The 18,873-nt window shown below is 48.2% G+C and overlaps 1 protein-coding gene across 1 annotated transcript; it reads right to left on the bottom strand.

The window, feature by feature from the left end:
* Positions 1 to 7,839: 7,839 nt before the first annotated feature.
* Positions 7,840 to 17,714, bottom strand: LOC125339003 (cytochrome P450 2A5-like). The gene is made up of 9 exons (XM_048330060.1): positions 17,498 to 17,714; positions 16,600 to 16,762; positions 15,958 to 16,107; positions 15,469 to 15,629; positions 14,282 to 14,458; positions 11,226 to 11,367; positions 9,934 to 10,121; positions 8,774 to 8,915; positions 7,840 to 8,060 (listed from the first exon to the last, which is right to left on the bottom strand). Exons 1-9 carry the CDS (start codon positions 17,675 to 17,677, stop codon positions 7,879 to 7,881), a joined length of 1,485 nt encoding a protein of 494 aa, XP_048186017.1. The 5' UTR covers positions 17,678 to 17,714; the 3' UTR covers positions 7,840 to 7,878.
* Positions 17,715 to 18,873: the final 1,159 nt, after the last annotated feature.

The raw sequence follows: 18,873 nt of genomic DNA, 5'->3' as shown, positions 1-18,873 counted from the left end.
AGGGATTCAAGGGTGATGGCTTGTAGGGTCAGGGGCTAAGAATGATACATAACTGTGAGTATGGGGGAAGAAAGCCCAGCCGGACTCTAGAGTGAGCACCTGAGCCCAGGTGGAGACCTGCTGAGATTGCAGCCCTGTGCTGTCGCTTGAGACCCTGAGTGGCAGGTCATGATGGGGGCCATGGAGCCAGGACCCCCACACTGTCTGTGATCCACCACCTGAGTCACATTTCAGCAGAACACCACACATCCTTGAAGACAACATTCCGGGGTCACAATGGGCAGAGGGACAGGCTAGGTCTAGGACATGATAACCAGCAATGTGGCAGAAAACCCCAGCTACCAAGGGGTCCAATTTGCAAAGAGCCCCCGCTGTATGTCCCACCCCCTAGGCAAGTGCACTCCATTTATTAGATCACTTCTATTACTGTGGTTATTTATGACTGCCCCCTATTTTACACATAGGTTTCTTGTGCACAGAGCCCAGAGATTTTGCCTGGAATGCAAATGTGAGAGACTCTTTTGTCATTTGTGGGGCTTGATCTCTGGGCCTTAACACTGTCCCTGAGACTCTTTTTCTCAAGGCTAGCATTTCACCACTTTGAGCCACAGCACTACTTCCAGTTTTCTGGCGGTTCATGGGAGATCAGAGTCTTATGGACATTCCTGTCCAGGCTAGCAATTGAACCACAATCCTCAGATCTCAGCCTCTTGATCTGCTAGGATGATAGACATGCCCGGGGTGCCTGGCTGCCTGATGTTTTGATTGTTACTGGAAATGAAGATGCTGACTCATCATCTCCACTGAAGTGACCCAGGCAGTGTGAGGAAGGGAGGACTGGAACTCCCTCCCTCCCACCCCCCCTCACCCTTAGATGGGTCCTGAGATTGGCACAGTTGTCCTGTCAGGGTCAGCTAGCCCCAGAGATGGAGGATGTCACATAGACTTGAGCTTGGCCCCCTGTATGGTAAAGAGTAAATTCAGGAGAGGGTCACCAAAGTTTCCTGGGGAAGGTCTAAAGATGTACTTATGCAACTTGTGAGTTTGAGTCCAAGTGGGTTGTGTCATAGACCGTAGCAGAGGTCCCTGGTAGCCTCTGTGCACACTTTGTTGGCACGGCAGAGGTCTGCCACCTGCTTTGCGACATCGGATGGGTGGAAGTTGGGTGAGGCTGGCACCCCAGGCCTGGCCTGGCACTTGCATTTTGCTTCATCTCCTTCTAGGGTGCTGGACTCTGAGTGTTGTATGGAGAGAATAAAGGGCAAACAACAAAGCTGGGGGATGGATTATTTGCTTGTTGATTTAGGAGAGGGAAGAGGTAAGGAAAAGCATTAGCAAAGGCTTGGCAGACATTTATACCTTGAATGGGGTTACCAGCCTACACCTGGGCTGGCCCCCGGCCTGGACCTCTCTCCTCCCCTCTGGGTTTTCTGTTTATTTGTTTGTGTTTACTTTTTCCTTGTAGTCACTTGTAGGATTTCGTGCTTCCTGAGGGATGCATGAGGAGTGGCCAGAGTGGAGATGGGCTCCCATGATCCCTCTGGAATGGACTGGGTATCGACAGATAGGAGAAGGACTTAAGGACAAAGAAGTCACGTGTGTTTCCTCTTCCTGATGTTTCTGGAACTTGGAATTAGGATTGGTGTCTGGAGTCATATGAGAGAAACACATGTCACTCATGGTGACTCAGGACAAAATGAGCAAGGGAGGGTGAACACAAGAAAAATCTCTCCCCCGTTCCCCTGGCTGAACCCTCAGTTTCCCTGTGGTTAAGAGCAAGGATGAAGCATGGATTTTAGAATGCTCTTGTGCGTGTCTGTGTGCGTGTGTGTGTGTGTGTGTGTGTGTGTGTGTGTGTGTGTGTGCATGTGTGCTGGTCATGGGATTTGAAGTTGGGGCCTGGGTTCTGTCCCTGACATTCTGTGCTGAAGACTGTTGCTCTATCCCATCAGTCACAGCTCCACATCTGGCTTTTCTTGGGGGTTCATTGCTGATCAGAGTCTCATGACTTTCCTGCCCTGACTGACTTTGAAACACAATGCTCAGATCTCAGCATCCTGAGTAGCTAGGATTACTGGGGTCAGCCACCAGTACCTAGTGAGAAAGAAGTTTAATGAAGGACAGGAACAAAGGAAACAGTGAAGGGATTTTTTTTCTTTCTTTATTCTTTGCTGGTCTTGGGGCTTGATGTCAGAGGCTGGGCTCTGTCTCTGAGTCTCTTTGTGCTCAGGGCTGGCCCTCTACTACCACTTGAACCACAGCCCTAGTGGCTCCTGTCCCTGTTCCCCCAGGCTGGGTGGAAATTAGCCTCAAATGATTGGCTTGCAGAGGGAGAATGTGGCCCCACCCCATGTCAGCACTCACAAGAGGAGCCAAATAAGTTGCCATGCTTCTTTTGGAGTCTGCTATAGGCCAACAGGCAAGTGTTCCTGGAAGTCATGAGCCAGTGTCCACGCCAGCCCCAGCCCCAACTGCCAATCAACAGCTCCACCAGGCCTGTGTTCTTCTAAATTCTGTCTCCTAGGCCCAGAGCAAGCAGATGGGCACATTTTTTGCAAATGGGTGGAGCAAGGCTCTGCCCCACCCACCCTGTGGGGCCCAGAATCAATCACAGACCCTCACCCAGCCTCAGAGCCCAGAGCCTTGCCTTGACCCAACACAGACTTGAAACCACAGTTACTACTCATCCCAGAAGATTTCCTGATCCAAAGACCTTGTAGGCAGCCATGGACTTTTCATATGGACTTCCCCACACCTCCTACTTTTAATACCTCCTGAAGTAAGTTTTAAGAAAAAGAATAAAAACAACTGATTAGTTGAGCACTGGTGTCTCAAAATTTTTAATCCTAGCTACTTAGTAGACTGAGATCTGAGGGGTGCAGTTTGAAGCCAGCCTGGGCAAGAAAGCCCCTGGACAGGGCATAAATTTTTAACCTTTTTTCTCCTGACTAGACCATCCATTTGTGTGCTTGCAGTTGACCATACCTGACCTGAGGCCCCAGGAATGAAGAGAGACTGTCCACTCTTAGTGTGATAGTGAGAAATGGAGGAGGAGGGGGAGGAGGAGGGGGAGGGGGAGCGGGAGGGGGAGCGGGAGGGGGAGGGGGAGGGGGAGGGGGAGGAAGAGGAAAGAAGAGGAAGGAGGTTACATTGGTCTCATACAAATATTTGGAGTGGAAGCCTTGGGGGCCTGTAGAACAGCAGGGAGGAGAGAAGTGCATTTCCTGGGGCCCTGGAATATTTCAGGGCATGTCTCACCTAGAAATTGATCTAGTTTTTCTCCCTAGTGCCTGGCCACCTGCTGAAATACCGAGGGGTTGGGTTATTGTCTTCTAGAGATCTCACTGGGGCCACCAAAATCTGGAGGGGCAGACTCCCCCAGGGGAGATGACACAGACTCAGAGTACAACCAAAAGAAAGTCGTTATTGACAGCAAGGACTACACAGGACTGTCAGGTGCCCAAAAAGTGCAGCACCCAGTCTGATATCATGCCTCCCTCTTCTTTATGCCAGTTTTGGGCCTTGAACTCTGGGCCTGAGCTCTATCCCTGGGCCGCTCTTTGTTCAAGGCTAGAGCTCTACCACTTGAGCCAGAGTGCCACCTCCCGGTTTCTCTGTTTATGTGCTACTCAGAAATTGAGCCAGGCCTTCCAACACGCTGGGCAGGCACTCTACCACTAAGCCACATTCCCACTCTGCATTGCCCCTTTTAAAGTAAAAGCCCACTTCCCTTGTTCGCACTGGTGTGGATAGTCCCTAAAGATCCTTTTCTGCAGGAGAAGTTACAGAAGCTAAAACAATATTGGAAGCAGGCATGAGTGAGCTGTAAGCAATCATACACAGGGCAACATGACAGCTTCTAGAGTATCTTTGTAACCACTACTATGATCATTCCTATAACTCATTACTATGATCATTATCACAACCTGGTACTATGGTTGTTGCCTAGAAACCGGAAGAAACAATGGCTACATAAATCTTTAAGTGTCAAACTATAAGGAAATAGTCTCAGAGGTGGAGGAGGGCGGAAGCCCTTTCAGATGGAGCTATAAAAAAAAATATGGAGCGATGGAAGCTAAGGGTAAAGTGTAGGATGGTGAAGTTTGAGAATCCCTATTATACCTTTAAGTAAAAATAAAATAGAAGCTGGGTGTCAGTAGTTCCTACCTATACTGCTAGTTATTGAGGAGACTGGGATCTGAAGATCGTGGTTCAAAGTCAGCCTGGGAAAGATTAAGTACCAAAAGAAAAAAATGTCAGAAATAGGACTGTGAGTCAAGTGGTAGAGAGCTAGCCTTGAGCCACAAAAGTTCAGAGAGATTTCAAGGTCTTTAATCCATTTGGAATTGATTTTGGTGCAGGGTGATATATAAGGATCTAGTTTTAGTTTGTTGCATGTGTTGAGCCAGTTTTGCCAGCACCACTTGTTAAAGAGGCTATCTTTCTTCCATATTATTGTTTTAGCTCCTTTATCAAAGATTAAGTAGGCATAGTTCTGTGGGTTTAATTCTGGGTCTTCAATTCTGTTCCATTGGTCTTCAGGCCTGTTCCGGTGCCAATACCAAGCTGTTTTTATTACTATAGCTTTATAATACAGCTTGAAGTTGGGTATTGTAATTCCTCCAGCACTGTTCTTTCTGCTTAGGAGTGTTTTTGCTATTCTAGGTCTTTTATTGTTCCATATGAATTTCTGGATTGCTTCCTCTATTTCATTAAAGAATGGTGTTGGGATATTAATGGGTATTGCATTGAATTTGTAGATAGCCTTTGGCAATATTGCCATTTTGATTACATTAATCCTCCCAATCCAGGAGCATGGGAGGTTTTTCCATTTTTTTAGTTCTGACTTAATTTCATTTTTCAAGCTTTTAAAGTTCTCTTCAAAGAGGTCTTTCACTTCTTTGGTTAAGGTTATTCCTAGGTATTTTATGTTTTTGGGGGCTATTGCAAAAGGAGTTGCTTTCCTGATTTCAGCCTCGGTCTTCGGGTTGTTAGCATAGAGAAAGGCCGTTGATTTTTGAAGGTTTATTTTATATCCTGCAACTTTGCCAAAGTTTTGTATCAGCTCTAGTAGCTTGGGGGTAGAGTCTATGGGATTCTTTAGGTATAGGATCATGTCATCTGCGAAGAGAGAAAGTTTAACTTCATCTTTTCCTATTTGGATCCCCTTTATATTCTCTTCTTGCCTAATTGCTCTGGCTAGGAATTCTAGTACTATGTTGAAGAGCAGGGGAGAGAGTGGACATCCCTGCCTTGTTCCTGATTTTAAAGGGAATGGCTTTAGTTTTTCACTTGAAATCAAAACAGGCACCCTGAAGACACTAAAGGAAGGAGTAGGAGAAACACTTGGGCTCCTTGGCACAGGACAGAACTTCCTTAACAAAGACCCTGAAAGGCTACAAATCAAAGAAAGGTTGGACAAATGGGACTGCATCAAACTCCAGAGCTTCTGCACGGCAAAGGACATAGCTCTCAAGATAAACAGAAAGCCCACAGACTGGGCGAAGATCTTTACCGGACATTCAACAGACAAAGGCCTCATCTCTAAAATATATGCAGAACTAAAAAAATTACCTTCTTCCAAAACAAAACTGCAAAGAACCAATAGCCCCCTCATCAAGTGGGCTAAAGACCTACAAAGAAACTTCTCTGATGAGGAAATGAGAATGGCCAATAGACATATGAAAAAATGCTCTACATCACTGGCCATAAAGGAAATGCAAATCAAAACAACATTGAGATTCCATCTCACCCCAGCAAGAATGTCATATATCAAGAAAACTAATAATAACAATTGTTGGAGGGGATGTGGCCAAAAGGGAACCCTACTTCATTGTTGGTGGGAATGTAAACTGGTTCAGCCACTCTGGCAAGCAGTATGGAGATTCCTCAGAAGGCTCAATATAGAACTCCCCTATGACCCAGCAGCCCACTGTTGGGTATCTATCCAAAAGCCCACAAACAAAATCACAGTAATGCCACCAGCACAACAATGTTCATCGCAGCACAATTTGTCATAGCGAGAAGCTGGAACCAACCCAGATGCCCCTCCATAGATGAATGGATCAGGAAAATGTGGTACATTTACACAATGGAATTTTATGCCTCTATCAGAAAGAATGACATTGTTCCATTTGTAAGGAAATGGAAGGACTTGGAAAAAGTTATACTAAGTGAAGTGAGCCAGACCCAAAGAAACATGGACTCTATGGCCTCCCTTATTGGGAATAATTAGTACAGGTTTAGGCAAGCCATAGCAGAGCATCACAAGGCCCAATAGCTATACCCTTAGAAACACATAAGATGATGCTAATTGAAATGAACTCCATGTTATGGAAACAAGTGATATATCACAGTTGTAACTACTTTCAACGTGTATGTGTATGTGTAGTTTCTATTATTGATAATGTTTTGTATCACCTTCTTATGTTTGTACCTACACTATCTCTGTAATCTTATCTGAGTATATTGGAAACCGTGTTTACTGGTATTGGAAGTAGGAAATTCAAAGGGAATACCAAATTCGAGAGACACAGGGTAAAAAAAGAGAAATAACTACAAAAGCAATACTTGCAAAACTGTTCGGTGTAAGTGAACTGAACACCTGGGGGGGGAGGGAAAGGGGGGGAGGGAGGGGGGCATGAGGGACAAGGCAACAAACAGTACAAGAAATGTATCCAATGCCCAATGTATGATACTGTAACCTCTCTGTACGTCAGTTTGATAATAAAAATTTGAGGAAAAAAAAAAAGTTCAGAGAGAGTGGTCAGGCCCTGCATTCAAACTCCAGGACTAGATCACACACACACACACACACACACACACACACACACACACACACACACACACACATACACCAGGACTCAAACTCGGTGGCTGACGCTCATTGGCTGTTGCCCTTTCACGTGAGCCACGCCTCCATCCTGAGATAATGGTGTTGAGAAATGCTAAGAAATTGAGTGGTTTTCCTCCATGCTGGGCAGTTCCATGATGAGCCTGCAGGGGGAGCAGGGGAGCCTTGGCTGCTGCTTAGCACAGTTCCAGCCAAGATGCCACAGGGCATTTCCTTCAGGAATTTCCTTTCTGTCCACTCTGGGCCAGAACCTTTGAGATGGAGAGGCCGGCAGTGAGCATCTACCACTCCTGGCATGGGAGGTGACACTGTGGGACATCAGGGATGCCACTCTCACCCTGAAAGTCCTCTCCTGGTGTTAAAGCTTCTGGTGATTTAATTACTTCTTTCAATGCTTTCAGAGTTTCTCTTGGTGTTTTCCTCTCTCTCTCCCTCTCCCTCTCTGTTCGCATCTCTCCCTCTCTCTCTCACAAGGCTTGAATTCAAAGCCTTCTAGCACTCTACCACTTGAGCCCCACCTCCACTCCCAGCTTTTTGTTGGTTCATTGGAGGGAAGAGTCTGCTGGGCTTTTCCTAGTCAGGCTGGCTTTGAACAGGGATCCTCAGCTCTCAGCCTCTTGAGTAGCTGGGATGACCGGCCTACGGAGCAGCAGCCCTCAGCAAGGACTTCCTAAGCCTTAGCATGCCTCTCATCTGCAGAAGATTCCCAAGCTGCGCACAAACCCTTTGCTCAGGTTGTGTGGGCAGAGATCATCAGACACCTGATAGAAACATGACACACAAAATTCCTTTAATAAATAAGAACTGATTTGTTTTTATTACTGCTCATGACGTCAAAATTCCCTTTCTGACATTCCAGCTTGGAAACACCCATCTTCAGCAAGGTCAGCAATCTGGCCTGTTTGCTCTTCCCATCTGACAATTGCCCCCTCCCATCTTCCCACCACTCCTAGTGGCCCAGGGCCCTCCCTCCCCCTCTGGCCCTGCATCCCCTTCTTTCCCCCTCCCCCAGCTCAGCTCTGGGGTCAGCGAGGCTGGAAGCTTATAGTATAGGTTGGTGGGATTGTGGCAAAGCCCACATATTTGGGGGACACGTCGATGTCTTGGGCAGCCTGGGTGGACTTGAAGCGGAAGTTCTGCATGATGGTGGTGACAAAGAGAAAGAGCTCCATTCTAGCCAGGCTTTCTCCAAAACAATACCGCTTTCCTGCAGAGGACAAGAGGCAAGCAGGGCTGAAGCCAACTCTATCTGTGAGCTAACCTCCCAACTCTAAGTCCCCAGGTGAGTTCTCTAAGGGTAGTGCAGGGAAAGCTATAAAATTCTAGCCTCCTCTCTGAACCTGGGTTTCCCTAGTTCATGAGGATGCTGGGTGTTGTCCTTGAGTTTTTCTCCTCCATGCTGGTACTGTAGCACTTGAGCCACAGCCCCACTTACAGTATTTTTTTGGTCAGTCTTGGGGTTGAACTCAGGGCCTGGGTGCAGCCCTAAGCTTTTCCACTCGAAGCTAGTCATCTACTACTTTGAGCTCCATGGCACTTCCAATTTTCTGGTGCTTCAGTAAAGCTAAGAGTCTCACGGACTTTCCTTCCCCAGGCTGGATTCCAACTGTGATCCTCAGATCTGAGCCTCCTGAGTAGCTAGGATGGAGGCATGAGCCACAGACACTGTGTCTACCTCACTCTGTTCTTGATTTTCCTCATTTCTGAATGAGCTTTGATGATCCCTTTTGTGTTGCCTGGCACCCAACAGGATGTTTGGGCATTATGATGGGTTGCAGGTAGGGGATCACAGACTAGATACAATCAGACCTTTCAACCTGGGGAAAGACACTAATGGTTTTGTGGGTCAAAGAGGGGCTGGCACGCACAGCTGTCCCTTTGCTGTGAGTGATGTACCAGTGGCCACCTCTGGTCACTCACCGATGGAAAAGGGGACAAAAGCATCATTCTTCTTAAACCGTCCATTGTCATCCAGGAAGTGGTGAGGGTTGAAATCTCGGGGGTTAGAGAAGAACTTGGGGTCTTTAAGCACAGTGCCCAGCATGGGGAACACTTCGGTACCCTGAGAAGAAGAGGAGGAAGGGAGAGTGAGAAAGGCAGTTGGAAGATGAATGTGCTGAAAGTCCCCTGGGATGGGGTAGGAAGGGCCAGGGAGTGGAGTCATGGGAGTGGAGGAGGGAGGGAGAGGCTTCAGGGACCATGAGGTTAAGGTCTCTGTGAGTGAGTAGAAGTTCCTCCTGTTACCAGGGGCTTGGTGGACACAGGTTTGAGGCTTCCAGAAGCCACAGTTTGGGAGATCTACCTCTCTTGTCTCTCTAGGTGGATGGTTGGGGGGGCGAGTGGACTTGGCAGGTACATGTGCCAGAGCTATGAGATTCCGGGCCTTCTGGAATGATCTATTGATGACTGGAGATTCCTGTTCTTAAGCAAGAGGTCTGGGTAAATAAGATTTAACCCCTGCTCTTGTGTGTGTGTTTCAGTCCTAGGCCTTGAACTCAGAGCCAAGGCATTGTCTCTGAGTTTTTGGTTTTTTTTTTTTTTTTTTTTTTTTTTTTTTTTTTTTGGTCAAGGCTAGCACTCTGCCTCTTTGAGCCCACAGCTCCACTTCCAGGAGTTTTGGTGGTTCACTGTAGATAAGAGTCTTATGGTGGTGGTACCATGGCTGGTAGAATGCTAGTCTTGAGCAAAAAGAACTCAAGAACAGTGACCAGGCCATGAGATCAAGCCCCAGGCCGAAAAAAAAAATTAAGTCTCATAGACGTTTCTGCTGGAGCTGACTTTAAATGTCGATTCTCAGAACTTAGCCTCCTGAATGCCTATGAGGACAGGCCCGAGTCACCAGTGATGGGATTTTCATCACCCCATTTAGGAAGATTCAAATCAAGGCATGGATCTCCTGAGCCAGGGCAGATGGGGAGGAGGGGTGTTGCAGGGAGCCAGGATACAGAGTTGTCTGAGTAGGAAAGAAGAAGGGACACGGGTGTGTGTGTGTGTGTGAGGAACCTTCGATTAAGAAGGGAAGACAGGGAGTCAATAGTGTGTAATAGATTTGGGGTGCAGGGGTCCCAGGCAAGGGGCACCTTGGGCAGAAGGAACTCCCGGAACTTGGTGTCCTTTGTGACCCTGCGGGCCAGCCCCATGGGAATAATGTCTCCAAATCTCTGGATCTCGTGAATCACAGCCTCTGTGTAGGGCATGTTTGCTCGGTCCTCAAACTTTGGCTGCCGGTTTTTGCCAATGACCCGATCAATCTCTTCGTGGACTTTGGCTGGGAGTTGGGAGAGAAAGAAGAAATGTGTTTAGGTATTTGAAGTCTTTAAATTAGGGATGAGAATCAAAAAGGAAGAAGAAGAAGAAGAAGAAGAAGAAGAAGAAGAAGAAGAAGAAGAAGAAGAAGAAGAAGAAGAAGAAGAAGAAGAAGAAGAAGAAAAGAGCTTGGCACTGGTGGCTACCACCTGTCATACTAGCTATTCAGGAGGTTGAGATCTAAGGATCAGGGTTCAAAGCCAGCCTAGGCAGAAAAGGTAAGAGACTGTAAACTCCAATAAACCACCAGAAACCAGAAGTGGATTTGTGACTCAAGGGTTAGAGCACCAGCCTATATCAAAAAAGCTCATGGATTGCATCAAAGCCCTGTGTTCAAGCCCCACCATAACTGACAGAAAGGAAGAAGAAAGGAAGGAGGGAAGGAAGGAAGGAAGGAAGGAAGGAAGGAAGGAAGGAAGGAAGGAAGGAATGAAGAAAGAAGGCAGGCCAGGGAGGCAGGCAAAGAAACCTGTGTGTAGGTCTTAGAACAATGAGTGACAGGCGTACAGCTCATCATTCATTCACAACATTCTGTTGGGCATTAGCTCGCTGTCCTATCATTATCAAGGGCTGTCTTAGGCTGTGGCTTGGTGAAGGAGGCAGTGGGGTCCTTGTGGTTGAAATCAGCAATTTACCAATCCGTTTAGGAAGCACCAATATACATGTATTTATCAGTTTGGGGGCTTGAATTCAGAGCCAGGGGGCTGTCCCTGAACTCTTTTACCACTTTTAGCGACAGCCTCACTTCCAGTTTTCTGGCGGTGTCTTGGAGATATGAATCTCATACATCTCCCTGCTTTGGCTGGATTCCAAAGGCAAATCCTCAGCTGCCAGCCTCCTGAGTAGCTAGGATGACTGGAGGAGCCACTGCCCTGGCTCCTACTATTTTCATAGCTACGACTGTGATAGCTAAGTGCACAGGCTGACTCTCCCGTCTTGATTGTAACAGGGCCCATGTGAAACTCCAGGTTGTTAGTAGAAATGAGAACTTGACAGCTAACTTAGGGGACTTTTAGGGCCTGCCCCCTCCCCTCATTTCTCTGTCCCTGCCCATTCCCGGCCTTACCCCCCACATCTGGGTGTTTCATGAGCAGCAGGAAGCCATAACGCAAGGTGGTGCTGACAGTCTCCGTGCCCGCAAAGAAGAGGTTCAGGGTGGTGTGCACCAGATTCTTCATGTGGAATTCCGTATTGGGGTTCTTCTTCTCCTGTAGGGAGAAAGGCCTTCAAGTCTACCCCATTTTCCCCGCCTTTGTTTTGTTTTGCTTTGTTTTTGTTGTCAGTACTGGGGCATGGACTCAGGGCCTCAGTACTGTCCATGGCTTCCTTTTGCTCAAGGCTAGCACACTGCCACTTGAGCCAAGTGCTATTTCTTGTTGTTTTTCTGTTTTTTTTTACAGATAAATTTGTTTTTTTTTTTTTTTTTGGCCAGTCCTGGGCCTTGGACTCAGGGCCTGAGCACTGTCCCTGGCTTCTTCCCGCTCAAGGCTAGCACTCTGCCACTTGAGCCACAGCGCCGCTTCTGGCCGTTTTTTTCTGTATATGTGGTGCTGGGGAATCGAACCTAGGGCCTCGTGTATCCGAGGCAGGCACTCTTGCCACTAGGCTATATCCCCAGCCCCGATAAATTTGTTTTTAATAAAGGAGTTAAATTTCTTTCAATGCTATATAAAACAATAGCAATTAAAAACTTCATTTTTGAAAGTAAAATATTTACATATGAACAAGTAGTTGTGCAAAATGTACATGAAAAAATGGAAAGACGAGATTTCCTAAAAGATAAAATAAAAGTGTAACAGTTCTTGGGTGTGGGTAAAAAATACTGATCAGCGTTCAGTTCACACGTAAGAATTCATGTCTAACGTGAGAATTCACATGGAGGAAGCCAAAATATTTACAGTCATAAAAATACTATCAATAGACAATTTAATACAATAACCTCTGAAAATATAAAGAACCAATTAGTATATTTGTAATAAAAAAATAGGTACAAAGAAGGGACTTTGGTCTGGACGTCTGTAAAGTCTGCCCATAGCTTGCATACAGTCTCTTAGCAAAATAATTATAGTTTACATAGCCATTTTATGTTATGTGCCAAAAATTATGTACAATTACTGACAAAATACACCAACCATTTTTCAACACTTGATTCACACTGAGAACAGTCTTTTGATGATTCTTCTCAACTCTGCTTTTATTTAATCTAAGTTTTCACTTTTAGCTAAAAAACACAGTGCAAGTAAAATGTATTTATGCTGAAAAGGTTTTCATTTCCTTTAACTATACAGCTTCACAAACTGTAGCAAATAAAATTCATTTGTACAGATGCTGAACACATTCAGGAGGGGCCACCATGCTAGCCCCAACCTATACTAAGCAGAAATGCGCCCACACTTCATGTGACGGCGAAGACTTGTGTGTTCCTGGAGAATTTGGACAAACGCTAATTCTGGCCATTTTCTATATATGTGGTGCTGAGGAATCGAACCCAGGGCTTCATATATATGACGCTTGCACTTTACCACTAGGCCATATTCCCAGCCCACTGCCCATGCCTTTGAAGGATCTTCTGGAATGTTCTCTTGGCATCTACCTCTGTGAGGTCCAGGTAGAACATCAATCTGCCAGGCTCTCCATTCTGTTTCCACAACTTTGCCCAGGATGTTGCCTGTGGCCCAAAATGCACCTCTGGCCTTTGCCTGGCTGACCCTCTGGCTGGTTGGTTGATTATTTTTGTCAATTGTGGGGCTTGAACTCAAGCCTAGTGATATACCCCTTAGAGCTACAGCATACTTCAACTTTTCTGGTGGTTAACTGGATATAAGAGTCTCATGGACTTTCCAGCCTTGGCTGGTTTTGAACCATGATCCTCACAACTCAGGCTCCTGTGTAGCTAGGATATTTATCATGAGTGTTTGTGTTTGTCTGTGTGTGTGCCAGTACTGGGGCTTGAACTCTAGACCACTCACTCTCATTTGGTGTGGTAACTTAAAGCACCATTGTCAGAAACAGACCTGGAGTAAGGTAGACGACACAGTTTCCATGCTGTGTGAGCTCAGGCAGATCACCATCACTCTCTAGGCTGTGATGCTTCATTGTGATACTAATAGTTAGGATGGGCCAGCACCAGTGGCTCATGTCTGCAATCCCAGCTACTCAGAATGCTGAGATCTGAGGATTTGCCATTAGAACCCAGTCCTGGCAGGGAAGTCTGTGAGATGTTTATCCCATATTAGCAGGCACAAAAACAACAGTAATAACACACACACACAATGGAAGTGGAGCTGTGGTTCAAAAGGTAGAGTGCTAGCCCTGAACAAAAGAAGCTCAAGGACAGTATCCAGGACATGAGTTCAAGCCCCAGGACTGGTACACACATATAGAAAAGGCTGTGATGGGCACTAAATAATACCTAGTTTAGACAGGCCCTGGAGGCTTACACCTGTAATTGTAGCTACTCAGAAAGCTCAGATCTGAGGATCATGGTTGGAAGTCAGCCTGGGCAGGAAAGGGCATGAGACTCTTATCTCCAATCTCAAAGTGGCTCAAGGTAGAGCACTAGGCCTTGAGCAAAAGAAACTCAGGAATAATGCCCAGGTCCCGAGTTCAAGCTCCACAAATGTGAAAAAGGAAGAAAGAAAGAAAACAAGAAAGAACAAGCCCCAGCACAGGCATTGGGGTAGAGTTGGTTACCATTATCTTCTCTGTGGATAAGGGTTCTGTAGAAGAACACCCATATTCATTATGATTGACATTGAGTACTATTTATTAACTACTTTCTTTTTTTGTGAGTCCTGTGGCTGGAACTCGGGGCCTAGACAATGTCCCTGAGCTTCTTTTGATCAATCCTAGCACTCTACCACATGAGTCACAGCACCACTTCTGGATTTTTCTGTGTATGTGGTGTTGAGGAATCGAACCCTGGACTTCAAGCATGCTGGGCAAGCACTCTGCCGCTAAGGCACATTCCCAGTGGACATTAAGGATTGTTTATATAATCAACCATGATCCACACTGAGGATTATTTATATAATTGACATAGTTCTAGGTTTTCCATCCTACCCCAATCTCCTTGGCACTCAACTGCCTGCCCCGCCCCCTCCCCCGGGCTGCTGCACACACCTCCAGCATGCGGATGAGGAAGGAGTCAATGAAGTCTCGCGGGGAGTTGGGATCCAGGGTGCGCTGGTTCTGCTCTACCTTCTTGGTGACGAAATCCTCCAGCCCCTGCAGCTCCTTAATGGCCTGTTGCTGTGGTCCCGGCAGGTGATTCATGATGGAGTAGAACATATCATAGAGCTGGGGTGGGGGGGGGCAGGGGGAGTTGTGGAGAGAGAAAGTGGAAAAAAAAAAAAAACAGACATTCACTGGACAGCATAGCACACACCTGTAATCCCAGCTACTCTGGAGATGGAGTCCAGGAAGGTCTCAAGTTTGGGGCAACCATGCATCGCATAAATGTGTGAATAAATAAAGAATGATAAAATAGTTAGCTCAAGGACAGAGTGCATGGCTAATATGCTCCAGGTCTTGGCTTCAATCTTCAGTAGAACACAGGGCACAACACACCCCTCCCCTAATTGTCAATCCACCCCCACAGGTCATGGGCCCCCATCTGCCATCCTCCTGCCTCCAAGTTACCCTCAAAACCAGCCCACCATGTGTACACCTGAAGAGCTGTGCCAGGACCCAGAGTCAGTGACCAATACGCAGGTCTCTGAGGACAGGTGGACATTTCCACCTGAACACAAAGCCTGCGGGGGAGGGTGCGGCTCCACCACCCCCTGGGCTCCTTGACTGCAGCTCTCAGCAAACCAACTTCTTGACCTGACAGGTGCGCCCTGCCCAGGGCTGGGCCGGTGAGTACCCTGCCTCTCCCAGGCACTCGAGTATGTGAGCCACAGCTCCAAGTCATTGCTTTTCACTGGGTAATTGGAGTCTCATAGACTTTCCTGCCCAGGATGGTTTCAACATCCATCAGATCTCAGCCTCCTGAATATCTGGGATGACAGGTTTGAGTCAATAGCCTTCACATTTGTTCTGTCTGTGGTGGGGCTAGGGCACTGTTCCGGACCTCTTTTGCTCAAGGGTGGTGCTTTACCACTTTGAGCCACAGTGCCACTTCCAGGATTTGCTGATCCATTGGAGGTAAGAGTCTCACAGACTTTCCTGCCAGGCTGAATTTGAACCAAAATCCTCAAATGTCAGCCTTCCTAGTAGCTAGGATGACAGGCGTAAGCCATCAGATCCTGGCTAATTTGAAGTTATTTCTATGACCTACTTTCAGGGCAGGGGCGCGGTGTGGGTACCTGGCCGGTGGAGGTGGCTGTGAACTGGAAGCTGCTCCGAATCATTTCCAGGAGAGACAGGAACTCCTTGTCCTCATAGTCGAAGCGGTCCCCAAAGACAATGGAGCTGATGACATTGGAGACGGTTCTGCTCAGGTAGAAGGTGGGGTCAATGAAGGTGCCTGCAGGGTGGAGAGTGAGGGGTTTATGGAGGAGCCTGCAGGGCTGAAGGGTAGGGGTTTTCAGGGGTGAAGGGTGAGGGGTTATGAAACTTGGAGAGTGAGAGCTCAGCAGGAGTGGCAGGTGAGGAGTGGAGAAATAATGGAGCATCTGCAGGGGGAAGGGTTAGGGGTTTGCCTTGGTGGAGGGGAACCCAGGATAGATCTGTCCTGGAAAAGAACCAATCCCAGTGACCTGATGCCAGTTTGACCCTTTGGGAGAGGTTTTATGGGGTCGTGTAGCCTGGGTTCACCCACCCCCGGCCCCACCCTCCCCCTGCCTGGCACCCACCGCGAGTGTCCCGCAGTGCCTGGATGAGGAAGCCCGCCTCCTCTTGGATGCGCTCCTCAATGCCACGCTTGCCCACACCAAAGTCCCGCAGTGTGGTGATGGAGAAGCGCCTCAGCTGCTTGGCGCGCTCCCCATCGCTGAAGGCCACACCTGGGGAGTGGGAAGAGGGAAGATCAGAACCCATGACCACCAAAGTGCGTGCGAGCTAGGACCCTCAGAGCACCCTAGGGATGCTGGGGAAGCTGGAGGCCTGTAGGCCCGGCTGTGCATAGAGCAAGAGAAGGGAGAGGAGCTCTATGGGCCGAGAGCGAACGAGGGAGCCAGGAAGAAACCCCAGACTCAGGGCCAAAAATTTGCAGATCATGGGGAAAGAGACAGGGAAGGGGAGACAGTCCCCCTCCCTCAGAGAGAGAGGGAGTAAAGAGAGAGGAGGAGAGTGGAGGAGAGGCAGAAAGTCAGGAGGTGACTTTTGAAATGGATGGAAAGGGGAAGAGTGACTGCTTTCTGTCCACAGAGAACTGGAAGCAAGCGGGAAAGACACTGGGAAGGTCTGAGGCAAGCCAGAAGCTTGAAAGATCCAGAGGAGACAGGCTGGGGATACTGAGACCACTCAGATCTCCACTCCATGTCACCTTCACTCACCATAGCCTTTGAAGAACCAGTTGAAGGTGGCCTGCTCCCCGCGCCCGCTGAACTCCTCGGCCTGATCCACCAGTGCCTCCTTCACAGCATCCTGGCCACACAGCACCACGACCCGGTGAGGGCCCAGGTGAACCGTGAACACGGGGCCGAAGCGATCCCTTAGCTGGGAAAGGGCAGATGGGAATACTTTGAGGAGGAAGCTTGCAGGTACTGGGGTGCATTCGTTTTTCTTCCCCCAAACCCTGGCAAAGTCAAGAGATTGAATATTCCCACATGTGGTCTAATACTGCTCAGGAACACATACTCACACACTCATGTGAGTGCGTGCCGGCGCGGGCACACACACACACACATACACACACACATTTTTCTTCTTGGTGCCTGTCCTGGGGCTGGAACTTGGCACCTGGGCTCTGTCCCTGAGCACGTCTGCTCAAGGCCAGCATACTAACACTTAGGGCCACAGCCCCACTTCTAGTTTTCCAGTAGCTCATCATGGGAGATAAGAGTCTCATGGGATTTCCTGACCTGGCTGGCTTTGAACCACAATCCTAAGATGTGAATCTGCTGAGTAGCTAGGATTCCAAGAGGGAGCCATGGTGCCAAGATAGAAATTGGCTTCTAAAGGTCCCCACCAACCCCTTTCCCCTTTGGGTTTGATTCCTCAGCACCACATCAAAAGAATAAACTGGAGGTGGCACTGTGTCTCAAGTGGTAGAGCATTAGCCTTGAGCAAAATGAAGCTCAGGGACAGGGCTCAGGCCCTGAGTTTAAGCTGGAGGACTGGAAAATAAAATAAAAACTCTGGCTCACGCAGTCTGTGGTCAGCGCCCCTGCCCTGTGGATCTGGGCGCATCTGTCCCACCACGCCATCCCACCACTTCCCGGCCCGCCGCACCTTCATGAGAGAGTCGTACATCTGCTCCGTGTTGAGCTGCAGATAGTTTCCAAGGAAAGGCAATGGCGTGGGGCCTGGAGGCAGCTTTCCCGCCAGCTTCCTCTGCCGCCAGACAGACATCAACACCAGGACAGTCAGACAGGCCAGCACGGCCACCAGCAGCATGCCTGAGGCCAGCATGGTGGAGACCAGGGTGCCAGTCAGATGGTGGTGGCTGAGCCGGCGTCTAGCCTGCCTTTATACTCTACTCTGCGTGACTGAAGTCTGGCCTTTGGCCTGGGTTGCATAACTGTCTTGTTTTCTTTGCACGCGTCCTCCTTTCCACCCCCTCATCCATCCTCTACCAGGCACTGTACCAAATTTGAGACATAGCCAGTGTAACAGACGTGGGAAGGAGAAACAGGCTGGGTGTGTGGCACTTGAGGAGGAAGTACCCCAAAACTGTGGATTCATTACCTTCAAATCTTGGGTAGAGTTCCTTGAGCTTTTAGATAGTGGGTCTCCAAGACCTCACACAGCATGCGTGATTTTTTTTTTTTTTTTGGCCAGTCCTGGGGCTTGGGCTCAGGGCCTGAGCACTGTCCCTGGCTTCTTTTTTTTTTTTTTTTTTTTTGGCCAGTCCTGGGCCTTGGACTCAGGGCCTGAGCACTGTCCCTGGCTTCTTTTTGCTCAAGGCTAGCACTCTGCCACTTGAGCCACAGCGCCGCTTCTGGCCGTTTTCTGTATATGTGGTGCTGGGGAATCGATCCTAGAGCCTCGTGTATCTGAGGCAGGCACTCTTGCCACTAGGCTATATCCCCAGCCCCCCTGGCTTCTTTTTGCTTAAGGCTAGTACTCTGCCACTTGAGCCACAGCGCCACTTCTGGCCATTTTCTGTATATGTGGTGCTGGGGAACCGAACCCAGGGCCTCATGTATATGTGGCAGGCACTCTTGCTACTAGGCCATATCCCCAGCCCCATGAGTGAATTTTTTAAGGGTCTTGGGAGAGGTGTGGGTTTCATCCAAATAATGTATTGGTGAAAGATGGTTATGGGTTTGAGAACGTTCTAGTGAAGTACGATTTGGGGGATTCAAGGGTGATGGCTTGGAGGGTCAGGGGCTAAGAACGATACATAACTGTGAGTATGGAGGAAGAAAGCCCAGCCAGAATCGACAGTGAGCACCTGAGCCCAGGTGCAGACCTGCTGTGATTGTAGCCCTATGCTGTCTCTTGAGACCCCAAGTGGAAGGTCATGATAGGGGTCACGGAGCCGGTACCCCCCACTGCCCGTGATCCACCACCTGAGTCACATTTTAGCAGAACACCACATAGCCCTGAATACAACATTCCGGCGTCACAATGGGCAGAGGGACAGGCTAGGTCTAGGACATAAT

The sequence above is a fragment of the Perognathus longimembris genome, chromosome 20 (assembly GCF_023159225.1).
Source record: "Perognathus longimembris pacificus isolate PPM17 chromosome 20, ASM2315922v1, whole genome shotgun sequence".
NCBI classification, from domain to species: domain Eukaryota; kingdom Metazoa; phylum Chordata; class Mammalia; order Rodentia; family Heteromyidae; genus Perognathus; species Perognathus longimembris.
The sequence above is the reverse complement of the archived record's forward strand: the minus strand, read 5'-3'. Positions and strand labels throughout refer to the sequence as shown.

What these genes read in the sequence shown, in the direction of transcription:
- LOC125339003 (XM_048330060.1), bottom strand. Translation starts at nt 17,677, where the DNA reads ATGCTGGCCTCAGGCATGCTGCTGGTGGCCGTGCTGGCCTGTCTGACT. An exon ending in TGTACGACTCTCTCATGAAG is followed by an intron (nt 16,763 to 17,497) that starts GTGCGGCGGGCC and finishes GCCCTTTCCCAG; the next exon opens with CTAAGGGATCGCTTCGGCCC. An exon ending in GAAACACCCAGATGTGGGGG is followed by an intron (nt 10,122 to 11,225) that starts GTAAGGCCGGGA and finishes CCCAACTCCCAG; the next exon opens with CCAAAGTCCACGAAGAGATT.